Raw genomic sequence first — 16205 nt, forward strand, 5'->3', positions numbered from 1 at the left:
TTATACGATTATGGACAGATGATCAAGGGTAACGTAATCAACCACGTCATCAAATTGCACTTGGGTTGAATTTGTTTTCAACAAACATGCCTGCCGCTGGAGAGCTGAGATGTGTAGATGCTGCCATTGAGTCTGTTTTAGAAGACATCGACAGCGCATTCATTTTGAAAGAGGAACAGAGAACTTGGACGCGACGCCAAAGCACCACGCTAATCCCTATCGGGCCAGCGCTTGGCTGTTCACACCGGACACTGAAGTGACGCTGAACCGCCGGGCAGCGCTAGTAATATCACCCGTTGATCCAGTAGATGCATATACTTACTTGTTGCTCCAACACTTAGCAACAGCGTCCCAACATTTGTCTTTCTTGGTGTTGTCTTTATACAACATGTTCCGAGGATCATACAACTCACTGTACTTCTCCACTTCGATTATTAATTTAATGTCATCCATGTTGAAGAACTTCGCTGTTTGCTCCGTTAAATGTCGGGTGTCGGGGGTAAATTACGTATTCTCCACTCAAGCCTATGTGGAGAATACGTAGCCCCCTCTCTCTCTCTTTTTATCTGTATCACTGCTTGTGTGGCTGTGGTGGATGGGCAGAGGAGGACATTAAATAATGTCATTTGTCAAATTAAAACTCCAGGACAACAGAAGGGGACTTCAAGGTATGGGATGCATATTTGATCATTTATATCATATAAAATATGTCATCAATATAGTTTAAAATCGTTTTTCAGTGTGTTTCCTGGTGCGATACACTCGCGTCAAGCGCAAAAAATAGACCCGACGCCGACACGATCGCTGCACGGCGCGAGGCAGCCTTGGCGCAGCGCGGCGTTTCAGCCTCCGGTGTGACCCGCCCAAAGTTTTAACATGGGAGTGGATGGGAGCCAGCTGTTATTTAAGGCTTGGCGCTGCGCTTCGGCGTCGCTTCGGCGTCGCTTCGGCGTCGCTTCGGCGTCGCTTCGGCATCGCTTCGGCGTCCGGTGTGAACCCGGCGTTAGTAAATAACTCACAATGCTTCTCTTAACATACGTCACATACTACGTTGCTCTGATTGGTTGTAGGTTTATCCAATTGAGCGAAGAGGAATTTTATTTAATCACAGCCCAATGGAGCGGTCTCAGACTCACATTCTGACTAGAATTGTGAGTCTGACAATGTCAGGCTAGGTTTTTAGTAGTTTTTCCTTACTCTTGCTGAGGGTTAAGGACAGAGGATGTCACACCATGTTAAAGGCCTATGAGACGAATTGTGATTTGTGAATATGGGCTATACAAATAAAATTTGATTGATTGATTGAAGATATTATTAAAACCTATTAATGACGCGGCTCTGTAACTGCACTCTTAAAAGGAATCTAAACGTAATTTGCTTTAAGTCACTTTATATATTTTTTAATTAAAAGGTTTGTGTGGAACAGATATGTTGTGCGAGCAAAACTAAGCTGTTGGTTTCAGGGGCCTCATTTACAAAAACAGTGCATAGGATTCATGCAAAAAGTGTGTGTGTACACAAAGATCACACAGAAAGATTTAGATTTATGAAACCATTTGCACCTGACCTGAAACGGAATACCATCATTCATAGTTCATGTTTCCTCTAACTGACGATAGTTGTATGACGAGAATACCATAAATATCTGAAGGTGTGAACTCCTCTTTGTCAGACTTCTGAACCAGTGGTGCAGAGTTGAGCACTCGGTTATATTCTTACATAAATTCTTTGTTAAATTTTCTGTTATATTCTCTGTTGTATTTCCTACTTGAATAAATTCAAAATCTTGATCAGAAAATTATTATACATATTATTTAAAGTTATTGAACCAAGTTCAAAGTCAAATATGTCCACAATAGAAACTATCACAACTGTGAAATAAACATAAATATATTCCTTATAGTCACGTTTTATGACTGTAGGCAGTTCAGAGGTCAGAAAGAAAGTACTTACAATAAAAGGGAGATGAAATGTGTATATCCGCTCAACATAATGCTTATCAGCTGAGAATTTTTTATCAGCATGTCCTATATGAGAAAATAATTATTCTGATCTACACATCAGCCAGTTCTTGGGATGTATGCACACTAACTGGGTTTAAGGTTTTTTCAAGAGCAAGGGAACTCTGAGTGAAAGGAAAACAAAAAAAAGGCCAAAAATAATTAACCATTAAGGAGCTTTTGGGGATTCACTTACTCTGGCTCGCAGGTAACCCATGGGTGAGTTGAGCAAAGGAAAAACATAGTTTTGCAGTATCAGCTCCATCTTCTCCCTGTACATCCGCTTCTGTAGAATCACACACAACAAAGCACAGTGGTGATTAAAACAGACAGAATCTGATCATCTTTTTTTTTATAGGAAAATTAAATTAAAGAGGCACAGAGGTGTATACCCTCAGTATAAGCTCAGCCAGAGCACCGATGCAGTGCAGTGCTCCATCCTTACTGCGGGGATTTGCAGAGGGGTCCATCAGTATCTGGTGGCAGAACTCCATCATCTGAGGAAGAACCTTCCAAGAAAAAATTATGAAGATTTCACAATGAAAAGGCTAATGCATAAAGAATGAGTTTGTTACAGACGTATACGAGGGTGGTTGTGGCCGAGAGATACACTTGAACAAATTTGAATACATTTTCACAATTTATACATATATATATATATTGCAGGGGTAAAAATATAAAGAAAGTTTCATTGTCATATTGGAGGAATGCCGTTTAAAGTCCATCATTATAAATATTACTGACAGCTGCAATATTTTGTTTGCCACCTGGTGGCAGCAGAACAAGCTGAAAACAAAAATTGAGAGATTATCAACTCATAATCAAGTGGAAACCTAGCGTGACCTCACCGATTGATTTGTGAACTGCTGCTTTGAAGCCGAGAGTTTCGAATTTGATCAGCGCCATCTTGGCGATTTGGAGCCAGGCTGAGCTGGATCTTACCATATTTGGACAAAAAGGAGGAGCTGGTTCTGACCTTCTCTGACCTCTCAACTCGAAGAGTCACATGCCACCCTACAACGGCTACTGACCCAAGCTCCTGACTGGGCTGAGAACTACCTGCTAACACAGTTAGCTTTCATCATCTGAGGTAAAGTTCATGTTTAAGTCATATGAAAAGCCAGTGGTGCACATGTATAAATATTTCTGAGCAGTAATGAGTTGTTGCTGAAATTAATGTATGAGCTAACGTTAAATAGTTTTATGTGACACCTACAGGATGACCTGATGAAGGCTGGTACAAGTGCTGCAGTGGCAACTATAAGACATGCACTGAATAATAAAGGACTTAATGGCCGGCTCCAAGACGCACTCAGCTCTTGACCACAAGCAACATCAAAAGTCAACTAGAATATGCCAGGAGGAATTTGGATAAGCCTACAGGGTTTTGGGTGACAGTTCTATGGACTGATGAAACCAAACTGGAACTGTTTGAACGTATGGACCAGCGGTATGTCTGGCGTCTGAAAGGCCAGGCTTATGACCAGAAGAATACCATCCCCACAGTCCAGCATGGAGGTTGGTCAAAGATGATATTGGGCTGTTTTTCTGCGGCAGGTACTAGCAATCTTTATTGTGTACATGGCATCATGGATTCACAGAAATATCAGGCCATTTTAAAGAGGAATGTGATTCCTTCTGTTGACAAATTAAACCTTGGTGATCATTGGACTTTCCAGCAAGACAATGATCCAAAGCAAAATCTCCAAATCCACCAAAGCTTGGTTGAGAAAAAGATCCTGGAACGTCCTGGAGTGGCATTCACAGTCACCAGATTCAAATTTGATTGAAAATCTTTGGTGGGATTTAAGAAGGCAGTTGCAGCATGGAAGCCATCAAACATCACTGATCTAGAGGCTTTTGCACTTGAAAAATGGGCAAAGATTCCAATCGAGAGGTGTAAGAAGCTTGTCCGCACTTATCGAAAACATTTTTTAGAAGTTATAAAAGCTAGAGGATGCGCCACAAAGTACTGAAGCTGGGGGGTTGAATAATACTGCACATGCACATGTGTTGAAAGAGTTACATTTTTCATTTGAACTTCAAAGTTAAGTCCACTTCTGTTGTCAAAATAACTAAAATATGCATCAATACATATCTTTTGTTGTTTGATTAGGTTTTTTTGTCATTTATTGTCATTATCTGTCATCCACATCACTATAATGTCTATTGAGGTGAGGGGGTTGAATATTTCTGATTGCAATTGTAGATAGATAACCGGAGGAAGGTAAAAATATCTCTGCAAGAGGAAATTTGAAACTAGAGCTGCAAAAATGACTAAAATCTGAAAACGCCATCAGAATGATATTGTAACTATTGTGACAATACCTGGGAACTGGGTCCAGACTTTCTATGCAGTTTGCCTTACAAAAATGCACAGAGCAGCGGGAGGTTTTCTGCTCAGACACGTTCAACAAAGGTGGTGCAGCAGGGAGAGGCAGGATGTAACGTATTCATTTTGCTGCGGAGATCACATGGTTTTGTTTACGGCACATCAACACCTTCTTCGGTTCCTATCATCACAAACTCACATCTTTGTCAGTCTCTTCTTTCTGTGCAAACACGCATGCTCCAGTGAACGTGACTGTGCAATCAGGTGCACAGAGCACACTGGATATCACTCATGGAAATAAGAAAAACTATTCACTTTCAAATTTCTATTTCCAAATAATATCCCTGAGTTGGATTAGGATCCACTGATGCGTAAAAAAAACATCCTTTTCATGACAAATCAGTAGGTGGCGCTATCACTATCACTACATACAGACTAATAGATCTGGTAAGGCAGGGACTTCCTATTACACAGGGAATCAGTAGGTGGCGCTAAGGCCCTGAGTTAATATTGACAGATTGAGCTGTTCAGGCCTCGAATCTGATCTTAGGTGTTAATTTTGGTACCGATTGGACAATGCAGAGTGGAGTTATAGAACTCTGTCTCCCATAGCGTATGATCAATCTTCACCATATCTCAATGTTTATACGGTTTGAGGAAAGTTCACAATTCTAAGCATGGTTTTATGACTTGCTTGAGCTCATTTAAGCTGTATTTTGTAAAGCAGCTATGAGCAGAGCTTCAAAGTATGAAAGATTTCACTTCCTGTCGCGAGAAGGTGGCGCTGTAATGATGAGTCAATATTGACATATGGATCTGTTGAGGGTGGGACTGTGATTGTGTGAAAGAGGTCTGAGGCTGATTGGACAATGCACAGAGGAGTTTTAATAAATCCCAAATTTTGGGCGAATCATCAAAATTCAACGCCACGGTCACACAATGTGACAAATACTTAAAAATCAAGGTTAGTTTTAATCCATGTTGTTTATATTATACTCACTTAATTTGAAGTTAATCTGTTGAAAGCTCTAGTAATAGTCTCAGTCTCAGTTGTAACAGGAAATGTCATGTTTTACATTTCCGTGTCCTGCAGCTCACCCGTTTACATGATGTATTTCTAAAGAGAGCCTAAAGGACTTGGTGATGCCATATAATGAAACTTGGGAGCTTTTATCAGGTTGATGTGTGGATGGCGTGGCAGCGAATTTGGATGTATCGCCATCAATTTTCAATTAGCTGTGACTTCCATGTTTTTGCTCCAATCACCGTCAAACATCAAATGTGTAATAAGGTTCCTGCCCTGAACACATCTTTATGCCAATATACTATAATTGTCACAGTGCCTTCTAGCTGTAACAGGAAGGACCATGTTTTATTCTGTGACATGCTACGCAGAGCTGTTTAATTTGATCCTACAAAAAATGAAAGCCTGAGATGTTGGTGATACCATGTTGTGACACTTAAACCTTTGTGTTGAACGCCGATTTTGTTACCTTTGACGGAACGCCAAAAAACAGGCAGCAGTTGTAAAGTTATAGCGCATCCTCCGGGGCCTTAAACTTGACATGTACAATGATAGTCGCTTAATAAACACAACAATATTTGGCAAGTGAGGCTAAAGGGCTAAAAAGCGCCATCTACTGGAAACTGGAGGTAGTCCCTCTGGTTCAATTGTCATTACCTGAAATTTTCCCAGCAGTCTCCAGACCTCGTAACTGAATTGTGAGACATAATCAGCATGCATTCTCAAGGGCCACCCGATGGACGCAGGGAGTACTCCAATAAACGTCCTGTCTAGTCCCATGCAAGTGCCTCTCATTGGACATGTTGGCATGATAAATGTTGAAGAGCAATCTTTTCATCTATAAGCTACAATTATTTATGCTCTCCGCTTAGCATTTCATTGTATAATGTGGTCCCAGTACAACCTCAAGAGCATGGAGGAGATACCAGGAGATTGGTCATTACACAAGGAGAGCTGGACAGGGCTGAGAAGGTCATCAACCCAGCAGCAGGAAACATACACAGCATACAGTGGGTTAATCAAACTTTTCAGTAACAGCTGCCTGCTGCTGAACACAGAATGATATTTACATTATTTGTAAACTGGCACTGCCGTTGTATACCTCCACTAGTATTTTTTCAGATTCATATACGGTTACTATGAGCTTTAACTTTAACCACTGATATCTTATCACTTCATATTTGAGGCTAAGTGACAACTGATCAACAGTTGAAGATGTTTATTGAGGCCATTGTGACCTTGAACTTTGAAAACCAAGATCAGTGATTGAGTCCAAGTGAAAATGTGTCCCAAATGTGGAAAAAAAAAAAAAAGGCAAAACGTATCAGTTAATCTCTAAGACTAAAATGCTAAAAGACTCAATGGAGCTGAGGGGTTCTGCAGGGTTAGTGAAAATTCCCTTCATCACAACAAACAACACCTTTCATATTATATATAGTAATTTAATACATTTTTAGTATAAGAACCATTAAGTGTCAGATGTTAAATATCTCACATTACCCATGTAGAGTTAAGAAGCTTTAGCATGTAACATCCAACAATGTAAAAAAAGTAAAGCTTTGCTATGTTTTGTATAAAGCATTATCCCAATTGTAGTCAAAACCATCAGATGTGGTGTAGTTAAAGGAGAAGTCTGTTAATATGGATCTACTTAGGTTAAGAGCCAGTATCTAAAAACAGTTTGGTACTGTAGTTGAGTAAATTTAGTTCAGTTACAATCGACCTGTGATAAAATGCTCCTCACCTCCTTACGTTTGCGGGCAGCTTTACACAAGAGGCTCTGGGCAGCGGTAGCTGGGAGGGCATGGTCATCATATAGGTCTGTGACAGAGACAAACACATACATGCTTACACAATGAACAGGATCAAACAACATGTTCCAAAGGAAGGCAGATCTTCCTCCTTCACCACAGACTGCAAATGTAATAAAGCAGCTTAAAGGTAAAAAATTAGAGCATAGATTAAGTGATATTGGCCGCCCTAGATAAAAAACAAAAGCCTTTTCACCTACATACTACTTACTTTTTGGCATTGACTATTGGTGAGAGTTCTAGTTTGATTTGCTGGTATATTATCTAGGGATGGGGGGGGAAAACTGATTCAGCTACGAATCACGATTTTTGTGAATGAAGATTTTAAAATCTCCACGCTGCCTCCCAAATCGATTAAAAACATGAATCTAAACAAATTTGAAACATATTTATTGGTTTTATGGGGGGGGGGATATATGGGGGGGAGGACCAACCTCACCCCAGTGCATGTTGATCAGCTCTTGTTTTGCACCAGAATCTAAACATATCCAAGCACTAGCTTTGCATAGCCTACATGCAAACAACAGTTAAGCAAAGCCTGCTTTGTTTATTTAAAAGTTTATATTTGAAGTAAACTTTTATTCATTCTGTTCAATTTACCTTTTATTTATTGTTTAAAAGTAGCCTAAGTGGCATACATTTCTTAATCTGTCAGTCATTAGGTTAATGTTAATTTTTGAAATAAAACTTGTAAAGCTCTAACTGAATTTGACTGTGTTGTATTTGAAGGTATGATTCAACTGTTTTCCATGGTCTACTATTTAAAAAAACAAAAACGCAAGAAAATTGTAATATCGAATCGCAATACTTACAGAATCGCAATACCCACAGACTCGCAATACATATTGTATCGCCACCTAAGTATCGTGATTGTATCGTATCGTGAGGTCCCTGCCAATTCCCGTCCCTAATAATATAACACCAAATTTACTCACTGAACTTCATGCGGATGTACTCATAGGGGTCTTCCTGCCAGAGCTTCTCATCCTCATCTTTGTAACACATCAGAGGGAAGATGACCTCTTGGCATATGGTCTGTAAGACAAGAAGGTCATCATGACCACAATTAGGCAATGAAAGTGGCTTTAAAATAATAATCACAATTAGAGGATTGTAAAAGGCCTGATGGTTCCATTGGGCTGTGATTATGGGGAGTGTTTCAACCGAAACAGGGAAAAAAATGGCTCTTCGCTCAATTGGATAGACCAGCAACCAATCAGAGCAACGTAGTATGTGACGTATGTAAAGCGACGCATAGTTGTTGTCAACAGACCTCAACTGCACACACGCTGGAAGAAGTAGAAGAAGATCTGTAAAAAACGCCCGTGTTTTTAAAATTATTTAACGATACACAGAGGACTTACCAACACGATCAGCATTTTTGGGAGAAACAGTATCGCATTTGTCGATCCTGTAAGAACACGGTTGGAACGCGACATTCCCGTGTCCCATCTTCTTCGCGACCATCGGGGCCAGCTGATAGATTAAACTTTTTCCGAATCCCGTAGGAAGGACGGCAAAAACATCTTTTCGATCTACAAATGCCTTGATCGCATTTCTCTGTTCCTCTTTCAATATAAATGCACTGTCGATGTCTTCTAAAACAGACTCAAATGCAGCATCTACACATCTCAGCCCTCCAGCAGCAGGCAAGTTTGTTGAAAACAAATTCAACCCAAGCGCATTTTGATGACGTGGTTGATAACGTTACTGTTGATCAGCTGTCCATCATCGTATAAAGCCCGCCCTGACAATTTGATTGGTCCGAACAGCTTCTGTTCGGGCAAAGTTTCTCCCCAACGGAGCGACTCCAGACCGAACTTCCCGACCTCAAATGTTGTGGGTGGGGCTAAGTTCATCTGGCTTCCAGGCTAGGCACTTATGTATATAGAAGAAAAGTGTAAATTCAACTTTCATTTATTATTATTTATTATGTTGGCATATTGGCTGAGTGTTTATCACTTTTGCTTGGGTTTAACTTGTATGAAGTCGCTTATAGAACAAAATGGGTTTTGTATTTGGTTTTTCATGTAAGAAAAACATCCGTTCTGTGGACAATCTTATTTCAGTGAACATGAACTATGTGCCTTGGGTCAGGAGCATTATACCAAGCTAGTCCTGTGATTGTTTTAAACGTGCTTGTTTGCTTGGCATGCGGTAATGCTCCATTGCCTACTTCAGAGTTATTCTTTGTCATTAGTGAGCCCTTCTCAAATGGGCCTACAATATAATTGTTGTGTATTGACCGCTTAAGTATACTGCCTGAATAAAAGTTTAAACTAACAATTTAATAGTACTTAAATGGCACTTACCTATAGCACTTTGTCATTTGGCTTTCTTGAAGAAATTTTACTTTCTTGATTCTGATTGTTCTGGGTTTGTACGCTCATGGTTGAATCCACTTATTGTACGTTGCTTTGGATAAAAGCATCAGCTAAATTAAATGTAGTGAATTGCGATATTGAAAATTCCTTTATTGCGACCATCGTCACATGAATAGTTTAAGAGGTCAGCATGAAATTCTCTTCGTGTCTCTCTCTCTTCTCATGCACCTCACAGCAGACTGCTCACTTCCCCGCCCATCTAGAAAACTCTTCTGCACTCCTATTTTTGTATCAGGAGAGGAGGGAGACCCAGTGAGCCAACCCAGTGTTCATTACAGGTTTGTATCAGACTCACATCTGTGGTCTATATTTTCTTTCTGCTTAATCTAAAGACATATCAGTTATTTTTAAGTGATGCATTCATGGCTCTGATGGTAAATCAGAGACAATGGAAAGAGAGAGTTTAGAGTCGGTTATTGACAGTTTGTTCCTGTTCTTTGTGAACGCTGAACTGAACAAATAAGTTTACAAATAATGAACTTGAGCGGCATGCTCCAGAGAGAGTGGATGCTTGTGTGTGTTTGTGTATATACTCAGAGTCAAGTGAAATTCAAATAATTTCAAAGAACTTCAAAATTATCTTTTGGATTAGCTATCAAATTCATATTTTTATTTACCTACCTGCATGTGTGGCTTCATCTGTTTCCAGGTCAGGGAGTGTGACAGGCCCTGGTTGAGGTAGTTGAGACATTGCTGCAGGACACGAGGAGTAATGAACTGCTTCTGTCGGTGCTGGTCAACCACTTTCAGCAGAACCTGGATGGAATATAAAAGACAAAGAAATTAGAGCAGTTGGAGCTTGGACAACAAATAAAGAAAAAACCTAAAACCACACATGCCTACCTGTTGTATGCCAACTGCATATGTCTTAAGAAAAAAGTCAGCAAACTCGCTGTACTCTTTTGTCACATTGCCAGGACTTCCATAACTGTAATTCAGACCAAAAGCATGTGAACAGCTGGAAAAATCTCTGAAAGCTACAATTATGTTTTTTGGTGATGTAATGACAACTCTGCACTCACCGCTCAAACAGTCTGGTGATAATGCGCAACGACCACTTCTTGCACTTCCACCATGCCAGTTCAGGACGGTCATCCTCATCAACCTCCAAAGTCTCCTGACAAGTAGACATTATGGTCAGTTCAAGGGGCTTGTTTAGCCAGTTAGAGAACAAAAAAAACATATACAACTGATAATTTGACATAGGTTGAGATATTAAATGTTTCCCGATGTTTTAGACTATTTTAAAAAGGACTTGTAACTGGAGTATACTCTGTGCGTATGTCTGGAAGTATAACTTTTTACGAAATTAGTTATTAGTAAAATATGTTATGCTAATGGCCTTGTATTTATTGCTAGGCATACATTTAATGGGATGAAATATTTTAGAAACACAGAGACCTAGACAATCACATCAAATCATTTTTATTTCTGTTATTTTCAGTACTGAATGCATGGCTTTGATATAACATTCCGCGGCATTATGCCAGTCACTGCAAATTCATCACCTTCAAAATTGTAAACATCTGAATTACAAACTGAGAATTTTTTTCCACCCTTAAACTTTTAAGGTTTAAGATATGAGGCAGTCAAAACATATATCCCAGCAAAAATCCAAGGTTTGAATATCAAGCTGCATGGCTTTGTGAAGCCAAGCTGAGGCGTCTTGAGCTGGCAATGACTAAAAATAACTGTTTCCCGTAAAACCTAAGTCAAATACCATTCATAATCAGATTATTGAAGCTTGCAGTCTTGCAACAAGGGGAAGGTTAAAATCTAACTTTCATAATTCCTTTGTTATTCATTAAATTAATAAAATTTGTTAACTTTATTTGTGATCCAACTGGTCAGTGTGTGACTTTGTAACTGTTAAGGTAGATTTAACGATTCCCTCTGAAGAAATTGATGTCTTGATGAGGAATCTTATGGAATCTGATCTGGATATTTAAGTTTGTTCCCATTAAATGTTATTGGTTGTTTCTGCTTTCCTGCTTGTTTCTATTCTTTGAGCACTAGAATTTGCTCTATTGTTTAATTGTCAGACCAGTCAGAAAATTAAATATGTGTACTCTTTTATGAATCCCCTTGCTGCAAATAAAAAGCTAAATAATAATAATAAAAAAACATAACTGACAAGTCTATTAAAACGTTTTGTGTGTTTGTGCGTCTTTGTGAGTCTTACAGCAGGGACTTCTCGGTCCATTATGGCTCTGAGGATTTCCATCCACTGAGTCATCACCGTGTTGTTTATCAGCTGGAGAGGTAACGAATACTGCAAGGCAACAATGAGTTACTATCATAATAATAATTTCTGTGAGCCACAGAAGATATCTTTACAGATATGGAATACTTGTTTAGATGCTGACTTCATCTACGTTTTTTACAAAGGTGATGTTTTTTGTCCAGTACAAACGTTTGCAGTACAAGGCTGCAGATATGTGTAAAAGAACTGTTGAAAAAACAACTACTCAACATCTTAGTGTCCTTAGACTTTGATCCAGTAAAGATGTTCCAGAAATCAAATTAGACTAGAATTTAGTGCATTTTGGAAATATTTCCAGATTAATACAATTTTAATTGATGGTTCAGTAGTCAGGGGACAGGGCAGCGTGCCTGCAGTCTGCAGACTGAGTTGAAAGCATCTTCTTCTTGGTTCTCAGACAAACTACAGTAGTGATCAGCAACTCGGTCAAACCGTCAACATCGCAGATCGAATCGATTTTCCATTTTACTTTTCCATATCAGACTGACACAGACGTTCACAGGTGTCACTAGTGCCGATATCTAAGGGCAGTAGCGTTCATAGAATCATTTCACATTTCATCTTTGTTTGTGTATTTGTGTATATGTCCAACTATTGGACATTATTTTATTTGTTTATAATTTAATTTCTTTCCTATAAATGGGACCCAATAAAAAAAGGAGAAGCTGATGCTTATCACTGACTTATCCCAGAATGTTTTGTTTCGTTAATAAAAAAAAAATCTGATTCATGTTTTAAAATGAATTAAAGGGTTAAAATTCAGAAAATTTATATTTGCTATTTTAATAACATAATAAATTTAAAAGTCCCACAGGATTTAGCTCTGATGTACTAAACCCCCGTTGGTGGTATGTCCCATCAGGACTTGTGTAACTTTAATCAGTACTCAGCACAGATGTTCCTTTACACTATCCCAGCTACGTAGTTAAGCCTCTCAGTGTAAACCATCCCCACCTGCATTTTAGACCCTGTTACTATGTGCTGGACTATATTAGGGGCATCTGTGAATATACTGCACCTTGGTTCTTGTATAAGGATAAATGGTCGGTATTTATATAGTGCTTTTCCAGTCTTGATGACTACTGAAAGCTCTTTACAGTGACGTTTATTGTCAATCACACACGCATGCACACACGCACGCAACATTCTGGTTAGAGGTGACCGCTCTAAGGCCTCGGCCACAGCCGCCCTACAGCCATCTGCGATGATAGGCTATGGTCACTAGGAACAAACAAACTGATACCAGCGTCATCAAACAAAACACAACAAACCATTTGCTAATCCTGTAGCCTTCATCGAGCTGCTGAGTGATGCTAAGCATGCCACAAAAATGTAGCCTCATTGTGACTTAATGGCCAAGGATGATGGAGGGGATAACCAATTACACAGCGTAACACACAGTGAGATAAAAATACAGAGATTCACTACAGTCCACAGCTGCACAATGATCCTGTGTCCTCACTCCACAATCCAGCTGACCTTCACTCAAAATCAATAATAAACATAAACATTCAACACAAGTTATCAGGACATGAAGTTTACTAAGTGTTTGTTTGTTTTGCTCAAGAGATTATGAGAGTGAATTTAAACATTATGAAAAATTTGTTGTCAAAATTTTGTGCACTCAGTACAACAAAACATGATGTGAACAGCCAAAACTAAAGTATTAAAGTGACCAGAATGATCCGAATTCATTATCTGACACCATTGATTACTTACTAAATACATGACTGTACGTTTGTCATCTTATTAACATCCAAATCAAAAAATGGAACAAATGAATGGGAACAATCCGTGTATCATTCGTTCTTTTAATATTCAAATAGAAAACAAAATCGGCAAATGAAAAACAAGTCATTATTTCGTTATTAATTTATGAATCTGATACAAAAAACAAATAATGGTTTGTTTTTCGTAGTTTGGATCTTTTGCTGAGATCGAAATAGGAAAAGATAAAACGGGTCACAGGACAATCTTGATTTATAATTTGAATGATTTCTGTGACCCGGAAGTCAAATTACTTGGATCAATAAGTCATAAGCGAAACATTGTGAAACAAACTCTTTCCCACCATAGCAAGGTAGACAATTTTTGGAACGTTTTATTGTGAAAATTATTCAATAACTTCACTCTAATAATGTGTATCTGGAGCCTAGATGTCTAGTGTAAGTTTGGTGAATATGCAGTACTAGAGTGAAGTTATTGAATATTAAATCATCTCTTTTCGGTGCTTCACTTTGTAGATGGTCCCTATGCACTCCTATCAAAGCTGGCTGTAAATAGAGACCAATATTCTGTGTCCAGCAACGAGGACGGCTGCTATTGATGAAAACGGGCTTTTAGACCATTGTATACCTTACTACGGTGGGAAAGAGGAGGTGTTTGTGTTGTGTTTTGGTTGTCTTATTGAATATGGAAAGAACAAATGCTACATTGATTTACACTGATTCAAGGATAATTCAGACCGAACTTAATTTGTATGATTTGATTGACCCAAAAGTTACTCATTAGGTTCTGTGCTGGTTAACGTGATTTAGTTTTGCTAACCTTGACGATTGATCAATCATGGGGAGTCTCATCTGGTTCAGTCGAACTAAACACCTAACTCTAGGATGACATGACAAATCGAATAAATCAGCAGGATCTTCCAGGTATTGTAGTTCTCTTAAACTATGTCAACATTTTTCTGTCAAATTGCACAAATGTATGTTAAATTATAACTACTAATGTTGTGGTGAAACCCTTCCCTCACTGCTTGCATTTGAAAAGGAATATGGTCCCAGTCTCTACATCACCGATGACAACAATGTAGCCATATTTCCTTGGAATGACAGACACCATAGCCCTTTAGACCTCATAGTAAGGGGACATTACGAGGTGCATGGTGTAGAGCAGGGCTCTTCAATAGGCGGCCTGCAGGCCGAATCCGGCCCCCGAGCTGCTTTGGACTGGTCCCCGGAGTGTGCTCAAAAAGTGCTTGAATTTTTTTTTTAAATACATTTTTTTTTTTAAAACTAACAATTTAGTAGCACTTAAATGGCACTTACTCATAGCACTTTGTAGTTTTGCTTTATTTTGAACTGGGCCGTGGGTCATTTGGTACCAGGCCGCCCAGAAAGAATAAACAACTTACATTATTTTCGTTTTATTTATGATCTGATTCTGAACGGTGTTTTTTATTTTGAAAAATGACTGGATCCTCTCCGTTAAGATGCTTTAAGCATGTCAAGACGCTTGTCTCGGTCACGTCATGTTTTCGCTGAACACAAACCCAGACGGCATTTGTCGGACCCATTTGTCAACAAACCAGGTGAATCCAGCATGTCTGTGCAAGGAGAAGATCAGCTGCTGGAGATCGCAAATGATGGCGGGCTTAAAAGTATGTTCGAGAAAACAACTCTACTGGTGTTCTGGATTAAAGTCACAGCAGAATACCCTGAGATCGCCACAAGAGCACTAAAAACTGTTGCCATTTCTGACATCATATCTGTGCGAAGCGGAGTTTTCTGCTGTGACGGCAACCAAAACGAAATTACGGATTAGACTGGACATCAGCAACACACTTCGGGTGTTATTGTCACTATTAGCCCAAGATGGGAACGCCTTGTTGCAGAGAAACAGGCTCAGGGCTTCCACTGATTCAGCGTTGTGGTTAGTTATATTTTTCATGCACTTTATAGTTGTTTTTTATTTGTGATTGAGTCATTGTTATTCACTGTTGTGTTGTTGGTGCAATGTTACAAGGCCACTGCTAATAAAGTTGCATAAGAATACACATCAGTTTCACATTTATTATTATTATATTTAGAAAATACCCCAGTTTTTATGCTAGTCGTATATCATTATATTTTGTCGTATTTATCTGCCACATACGGAGCACCTCTAGTGACATTGGTTTAATTTTTTTTAAATAAGGAATTAATTTGTAATTACATAAATTGTTAATACGCAGCCCTGAATTAATTATTGTACAGCTATGTACAATGAAGTGCATGTTTTTGTTAGTTAATTGCATTTCTCCAGTTGTCTGTTAATATGGCTTGGTTATTGCTCACCTGGTTTGATTTTTGAATCCTTGGGCCTATGTGTCCTCTTGGGCATATGTTGTAAAGCTTTTACAAAATAAAATATGACTCCTTCAGTATGTTGTTGTAATTTCTTGTTACCGTGATCAGTCATATCCTCTGGCCCCTGACTTTGCCTCAGTTTCAAGAACCGGCCCCAGCTCCAAACTAATTGAAGAGCCCTGGTGTAGAGTATCAGCATGGATAACTCATCTAGCATACCAGTACTTCATATATGGATCCGATCACAGCCCACTCCAGTTCACGCAGATCATACAAATTTTATATAAAATCAGGTTCGGCCCATGAACCGTTTTTTCCTTTCCT

General features: G+C 39.0%; 1 protein-coding gene across 5 annotated transcripts in view; it reads right to left on the reverse strand.

Moving 5' to 3' along the window:
- ipo8 (importin 8) overlaps positions 1-16205 on the reverse strand; it is a 73934-nt gene that overhangs the window by 41431 nt on the left and 16298 nt on the right. For 4 of the 5 annotated variants that reach the window (XM_062382412.1, XM_062382411.1, XM_062382410.1 and 1 more), the window contains exons 6-13: positions 11734-11823; positions 10574-10668; positions 10395-10479; positions 10173-10307; positions 8103-8202; positions 7101-7177; positions 2393-2509; positions 2197-2286 (exon numbers count right to left, since the gene is read on the reverse strand). In XM_062382412.1, the coding sequence (XP_062238396.1) occupies positions 2197-2286; positions 2393-2509; positions 7101-7177; positions 8103-8202; positions 10173-10307; positions 10395-10479; positions 10574-10668; positions 11734-11823 (789 nt within the window). The remainder of the gene's footprint in view (positions 1-2196; positions 2287-2392; positions 2510-7100; positions 7178-8102; positions 8203-10172; positions 10308-10394; positions 10480-10573; positions 10669-11733; positions 11824-16205) is intronic. The other variant, XM_062382414.1, reaches the window with a different exon arrangement.

The sequence above is a fragment of the Platichthys flesus genome, chromosome 23 (assembly GCF_949316205.1).
Source record: "Platichthys flesus chromosome 23, fPlaFle2.1, whole genome shotgun sequence".
In the NCBI taxonomy this organism is placed as follows: domain Eukaryota; kingdom Metazoa; phylum Chordata; class Actinopteri; order Pleuronectiformes; family Pleuronectidae; genus Platichthys; species Platichthys flesus.